General features: G+C 30.4%; 1 protein-coding gene across 1 annotated transcript in view; it reads right to left on the bottom strand.

Annotated features, from left to right (window-relative positions):
- Positions 1–965: 965 nt before the first annotated feature.
- Positions 966–18,471, bottom strand: part of LOC127734463 (DNA replication complex GINS protein SLD5-like) — a 58,105-nt gene continuing 40,599 nt past the window's right edge. Inside the window, exons 6-7 of the mRNA XM_052244349.1 lie at positions 6,210–6,300; positions 966–1,128 (exon numbers count right to left, since the gene is read on the bottom strand). Coding sequence (XP_052100309.1) covers positions 1,032–1,128; positions 6,210–6,300 — 188 coding nt within the window. The 3' untranslated portion in view covers positions 966–1,031. The remainder of the gene's footprint in view (positions 1,129–6,209; positions 6,301–18,471) is intronic.

The following is an 18,471-nucleotide window of genomic DNA, read 5'->3' as shown; positions in this document are numbered from 1 at the left end:
GAGTTAAGGGCAACTGCCCCTGTAATTCTTTTACCCAAAGGGTCAAAATCAGAAAGTCCTTGAAACCTACTTGCATTTGAACTCTAGAATCTATACAATATCTGTTATTTAGAAAGTCACCCTAGATATTAATAGACCTTATCGCTATATGGATCATTTTCCATTGTGGTGTCAGATATTTTCTATTGTGACTTCAAAATTTTACAGGAACCTTTGTGATGTCCAGTAATGAAAGACAAATAGCGACAAGGTGTATGTTAGAATAGCATAGGAGATGCCAAACTTAACAAGTCACTACTTTCTGACTTAAATAAGTCAGTCTGATATAACCTATGTAAATTCAATCATTAGATTTTACTTGTTTCAGAAATTTTGGAGATATTTCCTCTTCTTTCACAATTTCAATTTTTTATTATTTTTGCTGGAATAAGATGAAATACTTAGAATGCATCTAATCAGAAATAAGTAGAATGGCTCTGTAGAAGCGAATTAGGATATCTTCAAGCATATAAATATGTGTCAAATACAACTGTTAAAAGTCTCATAACTCTGAAAAGACAAAACCAGAAAATTATCAAAATCAAGTCTACATTCACCAATTACTACAATAGTATAAAATTTGTAGTAAAATTGATCAAAGCGTACTAGAGCTAGCGCATGACATGTAAAAAATTGTCTTTTAAAAATCTGAAGGTGAGAGTTCCATAGCTTTGAAATCACAAAATGTTAAAATTTCAAAGGAATTGGTTAAGGCAAATTTGAGTTATCATAGGATGTGTTGACAGATGGACAGACTGACCATTTTGGTATATCATACTATTTCCTGTCCATAGAGCATATATAGAAACAAAATAAGGTTCCCTTTTTTTTAAAATCAAGGTAATGGTTTCCATGTAAGTCCTGGATTACGATCAACATAAATTTGAGTGTTGGCCCAGTGGTTTCAGAAAATGAATCGATAGATGGACAATGTACAATCTTCTCTATTGAATAGTATATTTTATTTTTTAATAACAAAATGATAACAATAATCATATTAACGTCACAGCACCAGATGATACAAGAGATGATACTGGTTTATATCGCATGATATGCTGATCTCCTTTCTGTAAATCAACTATTTCTTCCCTGAAAAAAATAATAACAAGATAATCACTTAAATAAATTAGGCCGTTAGTTTTCTCGTTTGAATTGTTTTACATTTGTCATTTCGGGGCCTTCTTTTAGCTGACTATGCGGTATGGGCTTTGCTCACTGTTGAAGGCTGTACGGTGACCTATAGTTGTTAATTTCTGTGTCATTTGGTCTCTTGTGAAGAGTTGTCTCATTGGCAATCATACCACATCTTCTTTTTTATATTTGAATTTATTGCATCAATATTGTATTTGTTATAGCAACAATTATGATACAAATACCCCAAACAATTGGAAAATTGGACTATTAATAGGATATGCATGGCATCATATTAGATATACATACCGACTGTTGTTTACACTACAGATTAACCTACTGGTTCATGAGTATGGTGTCTCACTTATCACTGACAATATATGTGACTTTCAAGAGGAAGAACATTACTAAAAGCATTGTTCTCTTACTTTGTCATTATTTTTGACTCAGATGTACCCATATCTATTCTTATTCCAAAATTGCTTTGCTCAAGTTTCAATTGTGCTAGCTTACAACAGAAATAGATGGCAAAAATACATGTAAACCCATTTAATTTTGACCCAAATCTTGTCTTTCCTTTTTTTGTTTTTTTAAGACTATTGCTTGGGATACAGACTACAATATCAATATTTAGGTTTTATCAAATTCCAAGTCATCATGATAGTACTACTTCATGTCCTGTGATAGTTGTCTGGAGAAGTGTTTTTCATCAAATTTTTTGCTTAAACAAAGATGAGCGGGAAGTGGTATTGTACCAAAATGAGCAAAAAGTTATATTGTACCAAAATGAGCAAAAAGTTGTTATGTATCATTCTCAAATGTATAAAACAATTCTTTTTCTAAGCATTTGAATTGTAGATTCATAAAAAAACAAATATGTTTGCATGAATTAAGATGAAATCTCCACACTTGTGCAAGCTGATGCTGATTTTGAAGGTTTTTGTTTCAATGCAGTGACATACATGATTTTAAAATTAAATCATCACAAACATTTTCCTCACCAACTATCTCAAATAAAAAAAAAATCTTTTTAGTTTTTGGTACCTATATACTATGAAAAAAAATTTCTTGACATTTAATGTTTACTTTTCTTCATAATTCACTTAACATGCATATATATTATTTTTATATACATAGTCAAAATTTGACATCTAAGAATCAAAGGACTTAAAACTAATTTAAGGATGCTTAAATTGGTTGAATGTACATTGTTTTCGATAAGAAAGCTTAAATTGGTTGAATGTACGTTGTTTTGATTAAAAAGCTTAAATTTGTTAAATGAACATTGTTTCGATTAGAAAGCTTAAATTGGTTGAATGTACATTGTTTCGATTAGAAAGCTTAAATTGGTTGAATGTACATTGTTTCGATTAGAAAGCTAAAATTGGTTGAATGTACATTGTTTTGATTAGAAAGCTTAAATTGGTTGAATGTACATTATTTCGATTTAAAAGCTTAAATTAGTTGAATGTATGTTGTTTGGTTTAGGCAGCTTAAATTGGTTGAATGTACATTGTTTCGATTAGAAAGCTTAAATTGGTTGAATGTACATTGTTTCGATTAGAAAGCTAAAATTGGTTGAATGTACATTGTTTTGATTAGAAAGCTAAAATTGGTTGAATGTACATTGTTTTGATTAGAAAGCTTAAATTGGTTGAATGTACATTGTTTCGATTTAAAAGCTTAAATTAGTTGAATGTATGTTGTTTGGTTTAGGCAGATTAAATTGGTTGAATGTACATTGTTTCGATTAGAAAGCTTAAATTGGTTGAATGTACATTGTTTTGATTAAAAAGCTTAAATTGGTTGAATGTACATTGTTTCGATTAGAAAGCTTAAATTAGTTGAATGTACATTGTTTGGTTTAGGCAGCTTAAATTGGTTGAATGTACATTGTTTCGATTAGAAAGCTTAAATTGGTTGAATGTACATTGTTTCGATTAGAAAGCTTAAATTGGTTGAATGTACATTGTTTTGGTTAGAAAGCTTAAATTGGTTGAATCTACATTGTTATGATTAGAAAGCTTAAATTTTTTGAATGTACGTTGTTTTGGTTTAGGAAGCTTAAATTGGTTGAATGTACATTGTTTTCTATAAGAAAGCCTAAATTTGTTGAATGTACGTTGTTTGGCTAGGAAGCTTAAATTGGTTGAATGTTCATTGTTTTGGATAAGAATGCTTAAATTGGTTGAATGTACGTTGTTTGGTTTAGGCAGCTTAAATTGGTTGAATGTACATTGTTTTGATTAGAAAGCTTAAATTGGTTGAATGTACATTGTTTCGATTAGAAAGCTTAAATTGGTTGAATGTACATTGTTTCGATTAGAAAGCTTAAATTGGTTGAATGTACGTTGTTTTCTATAAGAAAGCCTAAATTTGTTGAATGTACGTTGTTTGGCTAGGAAGCTTAAATTGGTTGAATGTTCATTGTTTTGGATAAGAATGCTTAAATTGGTTGAATGTTCATTGTTTTGGATAAGAATGCTTAAATTGGTTGAATGTACGTTGTTTGGTTTAGGCAGCTTAAATTGGTTGAATGTACATTGTTTTGATTAGAAAGCTTAAATTGGTTGAATGTACATTGTTTCGATTAGAAAGCTTAAATTGGTTGAATGTACATTGTTTCGATTAGAAAGCTTAAATTGGTTGAATGTACATTGTTTTGATTAGAAAGCTTAAATTGGTTGAATGTACATTGTTTCGATTAGAAAGCTTAAATTTGTTGAATGTATGTTGTTTGGTTTAGGAAGCTTCAATTGGTTGAATGTACATTGTTTTCTATAAGAAAGCCTAAATTTGTTGAATGTACGTTGTTTGGTTTAGGCAGCTTAAATTGGTTGAATGTACATTGTTTTGATTAGAAAGCTTAAATTGGTTGAATGTACATTGTTTCGATTAGAAAGCTTAAATTGGTTGAATGTACATTGTTTCGATTAGAAAGCTAAAATTGGTTGAATGTACATTGTTTTGATTAGAAAGCTAAAATTGGTTGAATGTACATTGTTTTGATTAGAAAGCTTAAATTGGTTGAATGTACATTGTTTCGATTTAAAAGCTTAAATTAGTTGAATGTATGTTGTTTGGTTTAGGCAGATTAAATTGGTTGAATGTACATTGTTTCGATTAGAAAGCTTAAATTGGTTGAATGTACATTGTTTTGATTAAAAAGCTTAAATTGGTTGAATGTACATTGTTTCGATTAGAAAGCTTAAATTAGTTGAATGTACATTGTTTGGTTTAGGCAGCTTAAATTGGTTGAATGTACATTGTTTCGATTAGAAAGCTTAAATTGGTTGAATGTACATTGTTTCGATTAGAAAGCTTAAATTGGTTGAATGTACATTGTTTTGGTTAGAAAGCTTAAATTGGTTGAATCTACATTGTTATGATTAGAAAGCTTAAATTTTTTGAATGTACGTTGTTTTGGTTTAGGAAGCTTAAATTGGTTGAATGTACATTGTTTTCTATAAGAAAGCCTAAATTTGTTGAATGTACGTTGTTTGGCTAGGAAGCTTAAATTGGTTGAATGTTCATTGTTTTGGATAAGAATGCTTAAATTGGTTGAATGTACGTTGTTTGGTTTAGGCAGCTTAAATTGGTTGAATGTACATTGTTTTGATTAGAAAGCTTAAATTGGTTGAATGTACATTGTTTCGATTAGAAAGCTTAAATTGGTTGAATGTACATTGTTTCGATTAGAAAGCTTAAATTGGTTGAATGTACATTGTTTTGATTAGAAAGCTTAAATTAGTTGAATGTACATTGTTTTGATTAGAAAGCTTAAATTTGTTGAATGTATGTTGTTTGGTTTAGGAAGCTTCAATTGGTTGAATGTACATTGTTTTCTATAAGAAAGCCTAAATTTGTTGAATGTACGTTGTTTGGTTTAGGAAGCTTAAATTGGTTGAATATTCATTGTTTTGGATAAGAAAGCTTAAATTGGTTGAATGTACATTGTTTTGATTAGAAAGCTTAAATTTGTTGAATGTAGAATCAATGTATGTTGTTTGGTGTAGGCAGCTTAAATTGGTTGAAAGTACACTGTTTACCAATTAAAGCATTTTTAATTTTGCATATTTGAAGGTTTTACATAAAATAATTCTTAAACAGTGAATGACATACAAGACACATTTAACCTCTGTTTTTAAGAAAGCAATGTATATCTCATTATTTTCCATATGATCAACCATTTAATGTAATTCTGAAATGAGTGAAATGCTAAATATAATGATGGTATTGTACATGTACTAATTTTCAGTACGTCACTATCCACATGATGATAATATAGTTTATACAATGACTATGAATTTTATCTATTAGTAATAACAAAAACATTTCTATATCACAAACATTATCCTCACAACTATCTCAAGTTAAAAATTCTTATTCGTTTTTTGGTACAAACGTACTATGAAATGAAATTTGACGACATACTAATTTCATACTCTGCATTCCAGATCTCCATTTTAGACTGTATAAATTTCAGAACGTAAAATGCTAATAATTCCATTATTTCAGAAATTATTTTCATGTCATACAAACGTAAGTACACATGCATCTTTTGAATTTATATATCCTTGACAAATGTTATTATCATTCAAGTAATTACAATAGTTACATAATTCATACTACATCATTTAAACAAGTGGAAAGTACATGTAGATCAAAGGTACATGTGGATTTATTATTGTAGTCACTTGGCTTACTAATGAGCAAGTCATTTCACATAGAGGCTGATGTATGTACAACTTTCTCTAAAATTACTAAGCTATTGTTGACAAAAATTAAAAAGAAAAAGCCCTTTGACATTTTTCTGTGAGTTGTGTCAGAGGACCATCTTCTTCTATCCAACATGGAAATTGTTAATACCAAACAAATTGTTTTGAATTTTTTTTATTTCAACTAAAGGTTCAAAGGATCTGATAGTCTTTTTAATCTGTGACAAAAATAAATTTTAATGTATGTGAAATTACTTCATGTTAAAACTAACATCAATGCAGAAAACTGTATGGGCAAAAACAGGTTTATTTCATAATTACCCAGTATCCAATGTTTCTTCTTCTACCAGAACACCATCAGTATTTTCATTAACTTTCATGAAGACATACTTTTCAAGATTTGGCTTCACAGCTGAAAATACATATTTTATAATAATTTATGTCCATGTCAAATATGCATGAATTCATACTCAGAGATGGATGAAATTCAAATAGTTTCTGGAACATTATATATCAAATTTTATAAGTCTTGAGTTACGATTTTCCAAATATAAAACATTTTATGTAGTCATTGAAATACAGGGATAATTTTGCCTTGAAATAAAATTATATGAAAACCCTGTGAAAATAGCCAATTACTACCAGCTCCATACCTAATAATGTCTCAAAAATTTATGGAAGACAGAGTCTACCTCTAGAAGATAAATAAAATTTTGGTTGAACAAAATGACCCATTGAGCCTTGAAAAGTGAATGAATTGTATATCTGTACATGGCAAAAACAATGGCATCCGATATGCTCTACTCAAAGGACATGTCAAAGAGGTTTTTCATAAAGACTGACCTCTGGAGTATTATTAGAGGATGACCATTACATTTGCAAAAGGAAAATGAGCTGCATTGTCTGACATATGTATACAAGAAGTTTGATTGGTGTACTTGATAAGAAGATAAGGCATCATCATGATCATGATGAATGCTTTATGAAACAGAATATGCCTACATTATTATACCTAGTATTATCAACTGGTTTATTTGAGTTTGAAATACAAGTACATGTACATGTAGAATTGAAAAATTGAAATTGTAAAATTTGAAAAAGTATTTCTGACAACTGTTATTCACCTGAAAGGCCAAAGCCTCTTCAATGGAACAATATTAATTATATAATATTACAAAAAAATATTGGTGCTGATTTCCTGCACCAAATAATACATTTATAATTTATAGTGATGTTCCAATTATTGAAAAAAAAATTTGGATAGATTAATAATAATTTTCAACTCATTTTTAAAGTAAAAAATAATTATACAAGAGAGCAAGAGCTGATATGTCTTGCCTGCTTTACTGATCATATGACCCTAATTAAAGCAGCTCATGCACTCTTTATTTCAAAGAATCTTCACTAAAAAAATTTTCCTTGACATTAAATCAATATGTCATATATCTCCTCAGAGTCTTCCATTCCAAATTTCATGGGTAGTAAACATAAACAAAACTTCAATCACAAGCTTTTTGTGTCTTTTGAAATGGTACAAACACCTTTTTATTGCCAAATAAAAATAAATTTGCTGATAAAAGTTAACCTGGATATAATCCAAAACATTTATTTAAATTTTCATTCATGTTTTTTTTCAACTATGGTTGTGGATCAGATCACGTAATCCATAAATGAATGAATGTCATGATTGGTTTTTTATACGCCCGTTTACTGGACGTATTATGGTATACCGTTGTCCGTCTGTCCGTCCGTCCGTCGTCAACATGTCGGACATTAACTCAAAAATGCTTTAACTAATTTGCATAAAACTTTGGTGAATTGTTTAAATCTATTGACAAGAGCTCCCTTTCGTTTTTTATAAAATTTAGATTTTACATTTCTGAGTTATGGGGTTTTATTCATTAAAAAAAGGGGGATTTTCCAGTTTTCGGACAATAAGTCAAGAATGCTTTCACCAACTTGCAAGAAATTGTGGTGAATTGTTTATATCTATTGCCATGAGCTCCCTTTCGATTTTTATAAATTTTAGATTTTACATTTCCGAGTTACAGGGTTTTATTCATAAAAAAAGGGGGGATTTTCCAGTTTTCGGACAAAAACTCAAAAATGCTTTCAGCAATTCTTATGAAACTTTAGTGAATTGTTTGTATGTGTTGATGTAAGCTCCCTTTAGAATTTTATAAATTTTACATTTTACATTTCTGAGTTATGGGGTTTTAGTCATTAAAAAAGGGGGTGATTTTTCAGTTTTCGGACAATAACTCTAAAATGCTGTCACCAATTCTCATGAAACTTTGGTGAATTGTTTATATCTATTGATGTAAGCTCCCTTTTTATTTTCATAAATTTCTAATATGACATTGAGAATTAATTGAACTTTATTTGTTTATAGTCTGACAACAGATTTACTAAGTATTGCACAACAGCAAGAAATCTTTAATTGAATATAAATTCAATTCATATAACCAATTTCAAGTTCTTTGACTACATTTATTCAGAAACCTATAATATGTCAAATATTTAATTACAATCCAAATTCAGACCTGAATCAAGCTTGAATATTGTGTCCATTTTTGCCCCAACTGTTCAGGGTTGGACCTCTGCGGGCGTATCTAGCTGCGCTCAGCGAAGCAGTTTATTAAATATATATATTCCTTTCCAATTGCTAACAGGTTCTTAACTACCCCAAGAAAAATAGTTTCAGAACATACCAGTACTTTAATCCTCTGATTTTGTTATTGTATAGACACTGAGAGGATAATATCATGTATTAAAGCAAAATAATAGTGTCAGAAAAATGTAACCACATGCTTACAAATCTACACTGGTGCTACACCACTGCATGCTATAATGTTTCATCTGCTTTACTGATTATGAATGAATTGTATGTTGAAAGTCTGTAAGTTCAAGGTCTTATTGAAGGTATGAGAAAAACTTTACTTTATAAATGACTAATGAAAATAAGGTCAAGGTCAGATAAACCATATCATGAATCAAATTTCAAAGGCACATTAGTCCTGTGAAAAATAGTACCGGTAGATAGGCACTGATTTTCAACATGTCCAAATCAGTACTGATATTAACCTTTGATACAAATTTAATAAAAATTCGTAAGGGTTCCGCGGAACCCAGTGTCTCGCCTACTTTTGCTGTTAATCGCAGGCTCAACAAAAATGAGGAAAAAAATCAATAAAAATATTCCTTTAGATACTATCTTTTGATTGTAAGAAGCTTCTGTCAAAGTTTGGTATAAATCCAGGATAGATTATGAATCTAATAAATGTTTTAAAAACTTTAACTGCAGACTGTATTTAATGTTAACTGGAAGAAAAACTAAGTCCATTTATAAGTAAAATATGGATAAAAATTTCCTTCTAGATACTAGCTTTTGATCATAAACAAGCTTCTGTTCAAGTTTGGTACAAATCCAGGATAGTTTAAGAAAGTTATTAGAATTTTAAAAACTTTAACCACAGAGTGAATGTACTGTTTCCTGGCAGAAAAACTAAGTCCATTTATAAGTAAAATACGGAAAAAATGAAAAAATTTTTTTAACAAATTTACTTCTGGATACTATCTTATGATCCTAAACAAGCTTCTGTCCAAGTTTGGTACAAATCCAGGATAGTTTAAGAAAGTTATTAAAATTTCAAAAAATTTAACCACAGAGTGAATATTTGTAGACGCCGCAGACGCCGACGGAATGTAGGATCGCTATGTCTGGCGTTTTCGACTAAAGTCGAAGGCTCGACAAAAATCATACAAGAAATGTAGGCAAAAGAGACCTTTAATACAATGCAATTTATACTTTCAAGTTGCATAACTTCATTAATATTAGTTGATCAGCACTTATTTTTAACACTATAAAACAATGCTAATATACCTATTGATATAAATTTTATAAAAATCTAACAAAAAATGGTACAAGTGAGAGCATAAAGACTTTCAGTATTTTCTATATCACAGACACCATGTTGCTTGGTCAAGGTCAACAAAGTTTGCATTGGCAGCCTTTATTGCCAATTGAACTACAATAAAAAAGAGATTGTAATTGATAAACAAAACACACAGTATAGTCTTGATGTTTGGAAATATTGATTGCTGTATTTGATTTTCACTTATCATGGATAATAATACTTATTAATTCCTTCAATAAAAAGAATTATGTAAAAAGCACATTACACAAGTAGCTCATAATTAACCTTTTGATGACTAACAAATACTTTGTATAACTTAAATATCTCATCTCAATATATAAAAAGTATGGTTAATGGTCAGGTGATCAGTAAGTGTATAATTGTATCCTGGCCAGAATAAATGTGACCAGGTGATCAAGTGACCACTGATGAATAGTATAGACAGAAGGTCAAACTTTTGTCTGCTGGCTACTGGTCAGTAAGTGGATCAGTCCAGTGAGTACATAAAGTAAAAGTCATTTAAAAATAGAAATCATTAATACATGTGTCTTTTAAAAGTACCATATTATAAAACTACAATTATAGTATTTAAATCTGATTTCATCAGAAAAGGAAATGTTGTTCAAACAGGTTTAATAAAGGAAGCTTTTATTGCTGTCAATGTAATTTAAAAAAATTCTTTTAAATTAGCAAATCCTCTCGTATATATAAATAAAGGGAGATGTGGACAAAATATCAATGAGACAGCAACCACCAACCAACAACATAAAAAAAGATCTCAACTATGCTTGGAAGGGTTTGCTAACCATTATCAAAATTCAAACACAGTTTCAACTCAACTGCAGTATCAGAAACTATTAAGGACTAAAACAAACAAAAAATACCTAAGAAGAGAGCATTAAACAGAAAACAAGTATTATGTTTATCACCTAGCTTTACAATGATACAAATTTAACTTAATATGATGTTTTCTTTATTTTTCTTAAAACAACCTATTTTCTATGTCTATGTCTTCTACATCATTTGGTCTCTAGTGGAGAGTTGTCTCATTGGCTGCAATCATACCACATCTTCTACATCATTTGGTCTCTGGTGGAGAGTTGTCTCATTGGCTACAATCATACCACGTCTTCTTAATGGTAGATTTATTTTGTACCATACCTGGAAGGAGAGTGAATAAATAGTGCTACATGGGTGTGCTTTCAATGTCAAAATTTAATAGTCTGTTTGCTAAAAATGTTTATTATGCAGACATTAAAATGACAACTGGAAGCTAATAAATCATTAGATTATACCTTGTACTTTTATGTAACTTATTGCTTTACTTCTAGACCCTTTGTCTATAATTCTTGTAAACATCATTGACAGAAAAAAAATCCAGACAATCTTACACATATCCATGCTGTTTTCATTCTTTATACCTGTGGGAACCTTGACTTATTTTACCTTTTATGCAATATAACATGTTCTTTTTCTCCCACATTTCTAAGTATAATGGGTACATCCATACTGTCAAAGAGTACAAGGCAGTGAACAAGCTTGCATATCCCAATGGCATGCAAACTATTTCCTGATCAAGATTTAACATTTAAAGGTTACATGCAGGTATTAGACACTAATGTTATTGTCTGGAATTTATCTTCTGAAACAAATGCTGAGGGTTATACTTATAAACTTTAATAGCAGGTATTCTCGTTCAGGAATGGACCTTTTTCACCTTCCAAATCTACACAAAACCTGAAAAACCCACAGTGACAGCACTAGTTAGATGTTACAAGTTTCAACTGGTAGTGACAAGCACTGTAGCTACTACATATATATATATATATATACAGGTAAATTTTCATCAGCATCATTATTCAAAGATATAAACATTGAACAAGACTTTGAAACCTTGTGGATATAGCAATCTAAGATGTAACATTTATTATTACAAGAGTGCACATGCTACAAAGCTCCGTCACTGGGTTACAATTTTTTTCAGAAAGGGCCATAATTTGTTTGGAATGATACATTTGTATACAACTGGATATTGAAGAACACCTTTTCAGGGCAACTCTTTATATACTTCTTGTTTGGAGCTTTCTGATTCTATGAGATGTAACCAAAATCACAATAGAGTGCAATAAAACCACAGAAAATAAAAAAAATGTTGAACTCAAAACTACATCATTACTACACAGGCAAAAAACCCAAATTAATTGTATATAAATGTCCATTTGGCATTCTTTGGATGAAAAAAATGTGAGGTGATTGTTCACCTGAGTAAACTTTCCAATCCTATTTAATCTTGATACCATAATTTGTCACAATTGTTAACAGATCTTTTTTCACCATTGGACATTAACACATACTGTTGTAAAACATGTCTTTTTTTATATAAAGGTTATACTGAAGTCACGTCAGGGCATTAGTAAAAATATCATGCACATAAAGCATGAACTTTCAGAAAAGTAATCCTATTTTATCATTTATACAACATAAACCCATTTACTTAATCTTATTAGGTTTAAAATCATATTACATACAGATTTACAATAAAATCATAAATAAAAGGAGATGAGACAATCAAGGACAAAAATGACAAATATAATCAAAAGAAGTTGAGAGGGGACAATAATACAGTCATCTATAAAATATTATAAAATGATCACACCACATTAAATATTTTTCAGTTCTATGTATGACACAAAAGAGGATAATCAACTCAGGTGTGTAAAGGAAAAACAAGAAATGAGAAGGAATGGGGGAGAAATCGAGAAAATTGGTCCAAATGATCTGAAAGATGAAAATAATATGAAAAAAGAAGTTAAATCAAAATTATATATCATATGATAACGTGTTTCATTTGTTATACAGGAAGGTAAAAGCATCGATGCAAACATGACAACTTTAAATTTATCTGTTTCTGTATTTGTCGGTTAGTTGGCCAACATTTCCCTAAAATCAAGGAAAATCTGCTACAATGTATATTGGCTTTGCATTGAGGAAGAACTAGATGATATTGAAATTTATGTAATGATAGATTTATTAACTAAGTAATTTCTGTATACTAAACCAGAAATTTAAACATCCATTATCATAAATCATGTCTCTCTGCATCCTCACATGGAACAACAATTTCCCATGAAGCAAAACCATTTATGAATGGTGCACTGAAATAAAATGTGTAACCTTACTTGCTGATAAAAAGCTGTATTCATGTCCTAGACCTAAATTTCAAATAAAGATCAATGATTTACAGTAAAATGAGGTTGGATTTAAAAAAAATATAATCCTTGAAAATTTGGAACAGACAACAATGAAAGTAAAAAATAATCTTTCAACACACAAACAGGTTGTCCTAAGTAAATATGAGTAGTGTGAACATTATCTTCAAGTGTTTGTTCGGAAAAAAGTTGACAAATATATAACTTTATAATGAAGTACTAATAAGATATAGATGTTTATTAGGATAGGTTATCTCCGGCCACCAGAGGAGGGCAAGGACACTATTTTGTTACTTAGCATACACAAGGTCATTTTACTTAATGCACTATCATGAAGATTTCTATATAAACAATAGGCTCCATGGTGACATATTGTGGCTGTCTGTATAATGTTTATGTCCTTTTTGGACATTTACCTGTTTACAGAATTCATGATTCACTAATTGCCAGGGCATTTTAAAGCTTACTTTAGAGTATGAAATGTTGCTCATAGTTGAAGGCCATAGTGACTTGTAGTTTATTTTTTAATTTCATATTAGCTTGTGCCATACACCTAGTGATCTGCATTTTCTTTTAAATTTTCTGTAGAGCTTATAAGGGGGTTGAGTTGTTGCTACAATGAAAAACTCAACTTATAACAATAAATTAATTATGACTTAAATTAGCAAGTGTATCAAAAATAGAGGTAAATGTCAACTGATTTATTTAAGACTGAAACACCAGACCCATATGTCCTCTACATAATGTCTGCATCTTTTACAATCTGGAATATTAAGCTATTTACAAGAAGTTAATACTTACACTGTTAGATTTGCAAATTGTGACTTTCCTTGTAGGCGAGACAAAAAAACCCATCTATATGTATAGGAATGCTTTAAAGATTCTATAATTATAGCTCTGTAAATACATTACACATGTGTACTTAGAGAAAATGATCGCAATGTGCACAAGTAGTCAGTGATTGTCTTATGTCAAATCTTAATGTTTTTTTTTTTTATTTTTGGAGAATTTTGTGTTGATGGCAGATAATTTTGATAGTACCTTTAATTATTAAAATCTTTCATTAGACTTGGGATGTGAGAATCACAATTTAGATATTGACATATTATACAGACACCTGTCTTTTTCTGAAGACTGTATTTTTGAATCTGTTACCATCACTGACCATGTGATCACTAAATACATAAATTCATAACACTACTTCTGTTAACCTCAGGTTCTTCATAACGGAACAGTATATGATTTAATATGTTAGGAAGAAGTGGCGTAATTGAATCTGATTTGCTACGTTAAAGTAATGTCCAATAATTTTTAAAATCACTAATGTTACCATACTCATCATTCTTGTTAAGCTGCTTCAAGACATTTAAGGCATGCATATCTTATTAGGTGACACAATTGCTAAAATGCAGAGAGGCAAGCACCAAAGTAATGTCATTACTTTGATAAAGTTTGGATATTTTATTCCATGAATTACAGAAACGATATCTAAAACTGTATTGTGATATAATAGAAAAGATATGATTTGGTTTATCAATTCATAAAAAAAATTTCCTTAAAGCAATTGACAAAACCCCAAAAATGTATTGCTGTTCTTCATAATAAAGTCACAGTGTGACTGTTATATGGAGCAAGTATCAGCATATGAACATAATTTATCAAATTATATTTGACATGTTAACCTTACTAAAATGTATATGACATAGTCCTACAATTATAGTCATAAAGAAATAACAAATCATCAAATCTTAGAAAAGTAATGATACAGGACATTTTCATATATTTTCAAAATACTGTTTAAAAAAAAATTAAATGTGAACAAAAAAGAAATAGAAAACTGACAAAATACAAACCCAAAAAAACCACATATATCAGCATTTTCTTAACCTTGACATTGACCAATAAGTAGTTTAATTATGCATATGCCCATGTAAAACATATCTTTAAATCGTAAAGTACATATAATGGTTTCATTCATTTTATTTAGTCGAGGTTTAAATCAATGACAGTCCTTTATTAATATTAATATGACCAATAAATAATTTGCAAACAAACAAAATAAAAGTCTTCTGTATGAAACAGAATATTTGAATTTCAAACCATTTTGATCTGATTCTTTTACTAAATTACTTTTTAAGTGAAGTAAAGCTTTCACTGGACCGACTCTCCTAACTAGAGGCTATCTAAATAGCAGAAAATTTCACGGACTGAGGTCATAAGCATATGGTTTAAAAAAACATAATTTTTACCTATAACAATTTGTAGTCACATAAACCAAAACATATTCAAGGCTTTCCATGTGTTCTTTTCTCACAACTAAATCATCCAACAGATAATTGAGAACCTATTTCCAAGACAAGAAGACTTTTTAATACTTATGGGTCTTATGCTATACTATATTCTGTGGAGGTAGCCATTTTGTATTTTATCCATTATTATTATCCATAAATTATCCATTTAGCTACTATTTCAAAACATGTAAATCAAGGAAAAATTCAAAATCAACAAAAAAGCATACAATGTCATGCTTAAAGCATACCCCACTTGTAATTCAAAATATCAAACAAGAAGTGGGTGCCAGACAGACCTGTTAAAAAGGCTCAAATGTTAAAAGTCATTACTACTAACCTGCTGACTAAATATGAAGCCATTCTCTTCAGTAGTACTGAAACAATGTCTGCTTAAAAGTTTTGAGTTCATCCAAAACATTGCAAAAATTAAAAGTATCGGCAAACAGGAAGTACTGTAGGTGTCTGACAGATCAGGAATGAGTTCATACTTTATAACAGCAAACAGGAAGTAGTACAGGTGTCTGACAGACAAGGAATGAGTTCATACTTTATAAATCATTGCTTTCAACACGCTGACCAAAGATGCAGTCATTCTGTTCAGTTGAGTACTTGACAAAAATATCTAATGGACATGGTAAATGCAATATAACCACCACAAATTGACAGGGGTAAAATAAACAATAGAAATGAGATGTTCCATTGCAACTTTGTCGTGCTTAGAATACCTCCTAATTTAATTTAAATATTGGAATAAAGTAAATAGGTGTTGCACAGATCTGAAAATCACAAACACTTTACAACTCATTACTGTTGATCTGCTGACCAAATATATAAAGTCATTCTGTTCAGTAGTTTTGGAGAAATACTTGACAACATTTTTTTTTAGTTCATTCAACATATAGAACAATTCAAAGTAGAATGAAACCTGTCTCAAAGAGACCAGTAAAGGGAGAACACAAAAGTGGTGGTGATTTAATACAGGTTCAATCTATATGAAATGCACTACAGAGGGACCTAAAATTAATGGTCTCATAACACAGGTTTTTGCTTAATACAGGTGGTCTCTTCTGCAGGTTTGACAGCAAACAGGAAATTGGTATCTGACAGATATGAAGTCATTCTGTTTAGAAGTTTCTGAAAAAAAGCATAACAAAAAAAATTTGCTGGACAAATAAATGGACGGACTGAGGAACAGATGATTGCTATTTAGCCCCCACTTAAAATTGACTTAACATCAGTGATTCTACAGTAATTAAAAAAAAACATACAAAACTGTTATCATGGCATCACATACTATATATATATATATGCATTTGAAATACACTTAGACATCTACATTACAAATATCAATGGTTTTATCATTTGAACTTATTGTGAAATACACATATGAGAAATTTATCAATATCTTTTGACAATGCAGGAAAAGTTAAACTTTTATATTTAACCTTCATTAAAGGCAAGACAATAAAATCAAAATATTCATAACATAAGGCAAACAGCCATGAGCTTAAGATGATTACATTATCATGATGCCATTCATGTCTATTTAGTGTTTATCAAAGTCTAACTTGGATTGGAACTATAGTCAACCTATATTCCTATATACCTGGTATGCATCCAGTCACCTGAGAAAATTAGATGAACACCAATTGGAAATTTGACTTCTGGGGTAAACTGTGTTCAGTACTCTGTCAGTCACATGATCATCCTGTTGTGCAGTGAATGACATAATCATACATATATTATCTTACCGCAAATATTTGTTCATTCATTACTTGTGTGTTCTAATTCAAACTTCCGAAGTAAAGTTTTTTTTAATTTTTTTATCAATAACGAAAGTGAAAGTACATGTTAATTTTTCACTGGTTTGAGATACAGTCCTGCAAACTTGGTTTTAACAATTATCTACAATGGCATGTACTAGGGGATAGCATATTCAAAGCTATGGATGTGTCATGTTTGAAGGAGAAGTATATTGTTCAGTTATGGTAAATCAAATGAGTTAAAACTATTTACTGTAATGCCTCTCAAGGACAACCAGCCAACTTTCATTAAGTTGTATTAACTTAAATACAAGAGGTTGCACAGAGTCTTGATAAGCAAACCCCCTATTGTAATTCAAGTACTGGAAAACAAGAAGAATAAGTCTTAAAAATTGGAATAGTGCTATAGAATTACAAAATATGAAGTCATTCTGTTCAGTAGTTCCTGAGAAAAGTGTAACAAAAGTAACACATTGAAAAATTGAAAATATTGGAAAACAAGAAGTAGACCATGTGTGTGACAGATCCCTAAAAGTGTTCAAATGTTACAGCTCATCATCGTCAAGCTACTGACCAAATTTGAGTACTTTCTAGTATGTATTTCCTGCGAAAAGTGTGATGAAAATAATTTGACAAGCAACTGATAGCAATCTACCGGTACCCCCTTACTTCTAGAGTTGAGGTATTGTTTGTCATCTAACTATAAATAAGTAAACCTACAAAAGCTGCATCCTAAGATGGAGGAGGGAAATGCCCATTTCTTTGGAAAATAGAAGAGGAACATCTGTTTGGTTATAATACCATAGTCCTACCTATGGACCAGTACTTTGTAAGCCAGAAGAGCGTTTTGTGTACAAAAGACTCATCATTGACCCTCGAATAAATAAATGGAGAATGTGTCCATGGGACACAGATGATGCCCCCGCTTGATATAACGTTAGAAAGGGACATAACTCAAGAAGGGTAAAAGTGACGCCACCCAAATTCGAACTAGATCTGAGTTTTGTGGTAATAAGCATTGAGTATAAGTTTCATGACTTTTGGTTGAGGCAAACAGAAGTAAAAGTTCTAACGGAAACTAATTTTGAGACATACATACGGACAAGGGTAACACCTAATGCCCCCTCAGCTGTGACAGGGGCATAAAAAGTTAAAAGGCCAAATAAAGTAAGAAGTTGAAGAGCATTCAATGGCAGTAAAAGTTATATGTGTCCAAAGTCTCCAAACAATTTTTAGATATATATCTAATATTTTGTTGAATATGTTCATATCCTAGATTTGTCACCGGACATTAAGCAAGCTATGTATACAGTCAACCAAAATATGAAAACAGTCTTGTCCTGGAAATCAAAAGAAAGGCCAATAATCAATTCTTGATCAACTTAAGCTGTTTTACACCTTTT

This window comes from Mytilus californianus, unplaced genomic scaffold, assembly GCF_021869535.1.
Source record: "Mytilus californianus isolate M0D057914Y unplaced genomic scaffold, xbMytCali1.0.p SCAF_3, whole genome shotgun sequence".
Taxonomy (NCBI): Eukaryota; Metazoa; Mollusca; class Bivalvia; order Mytilida; family Mytilidae; genus Mytilus; species Mytilus californianus.
The sequence above is the reverse complement of the archived record's forward strand: the minus strand, read 5'-3'. Positions and strand labels throughout refer to the sequence as shown.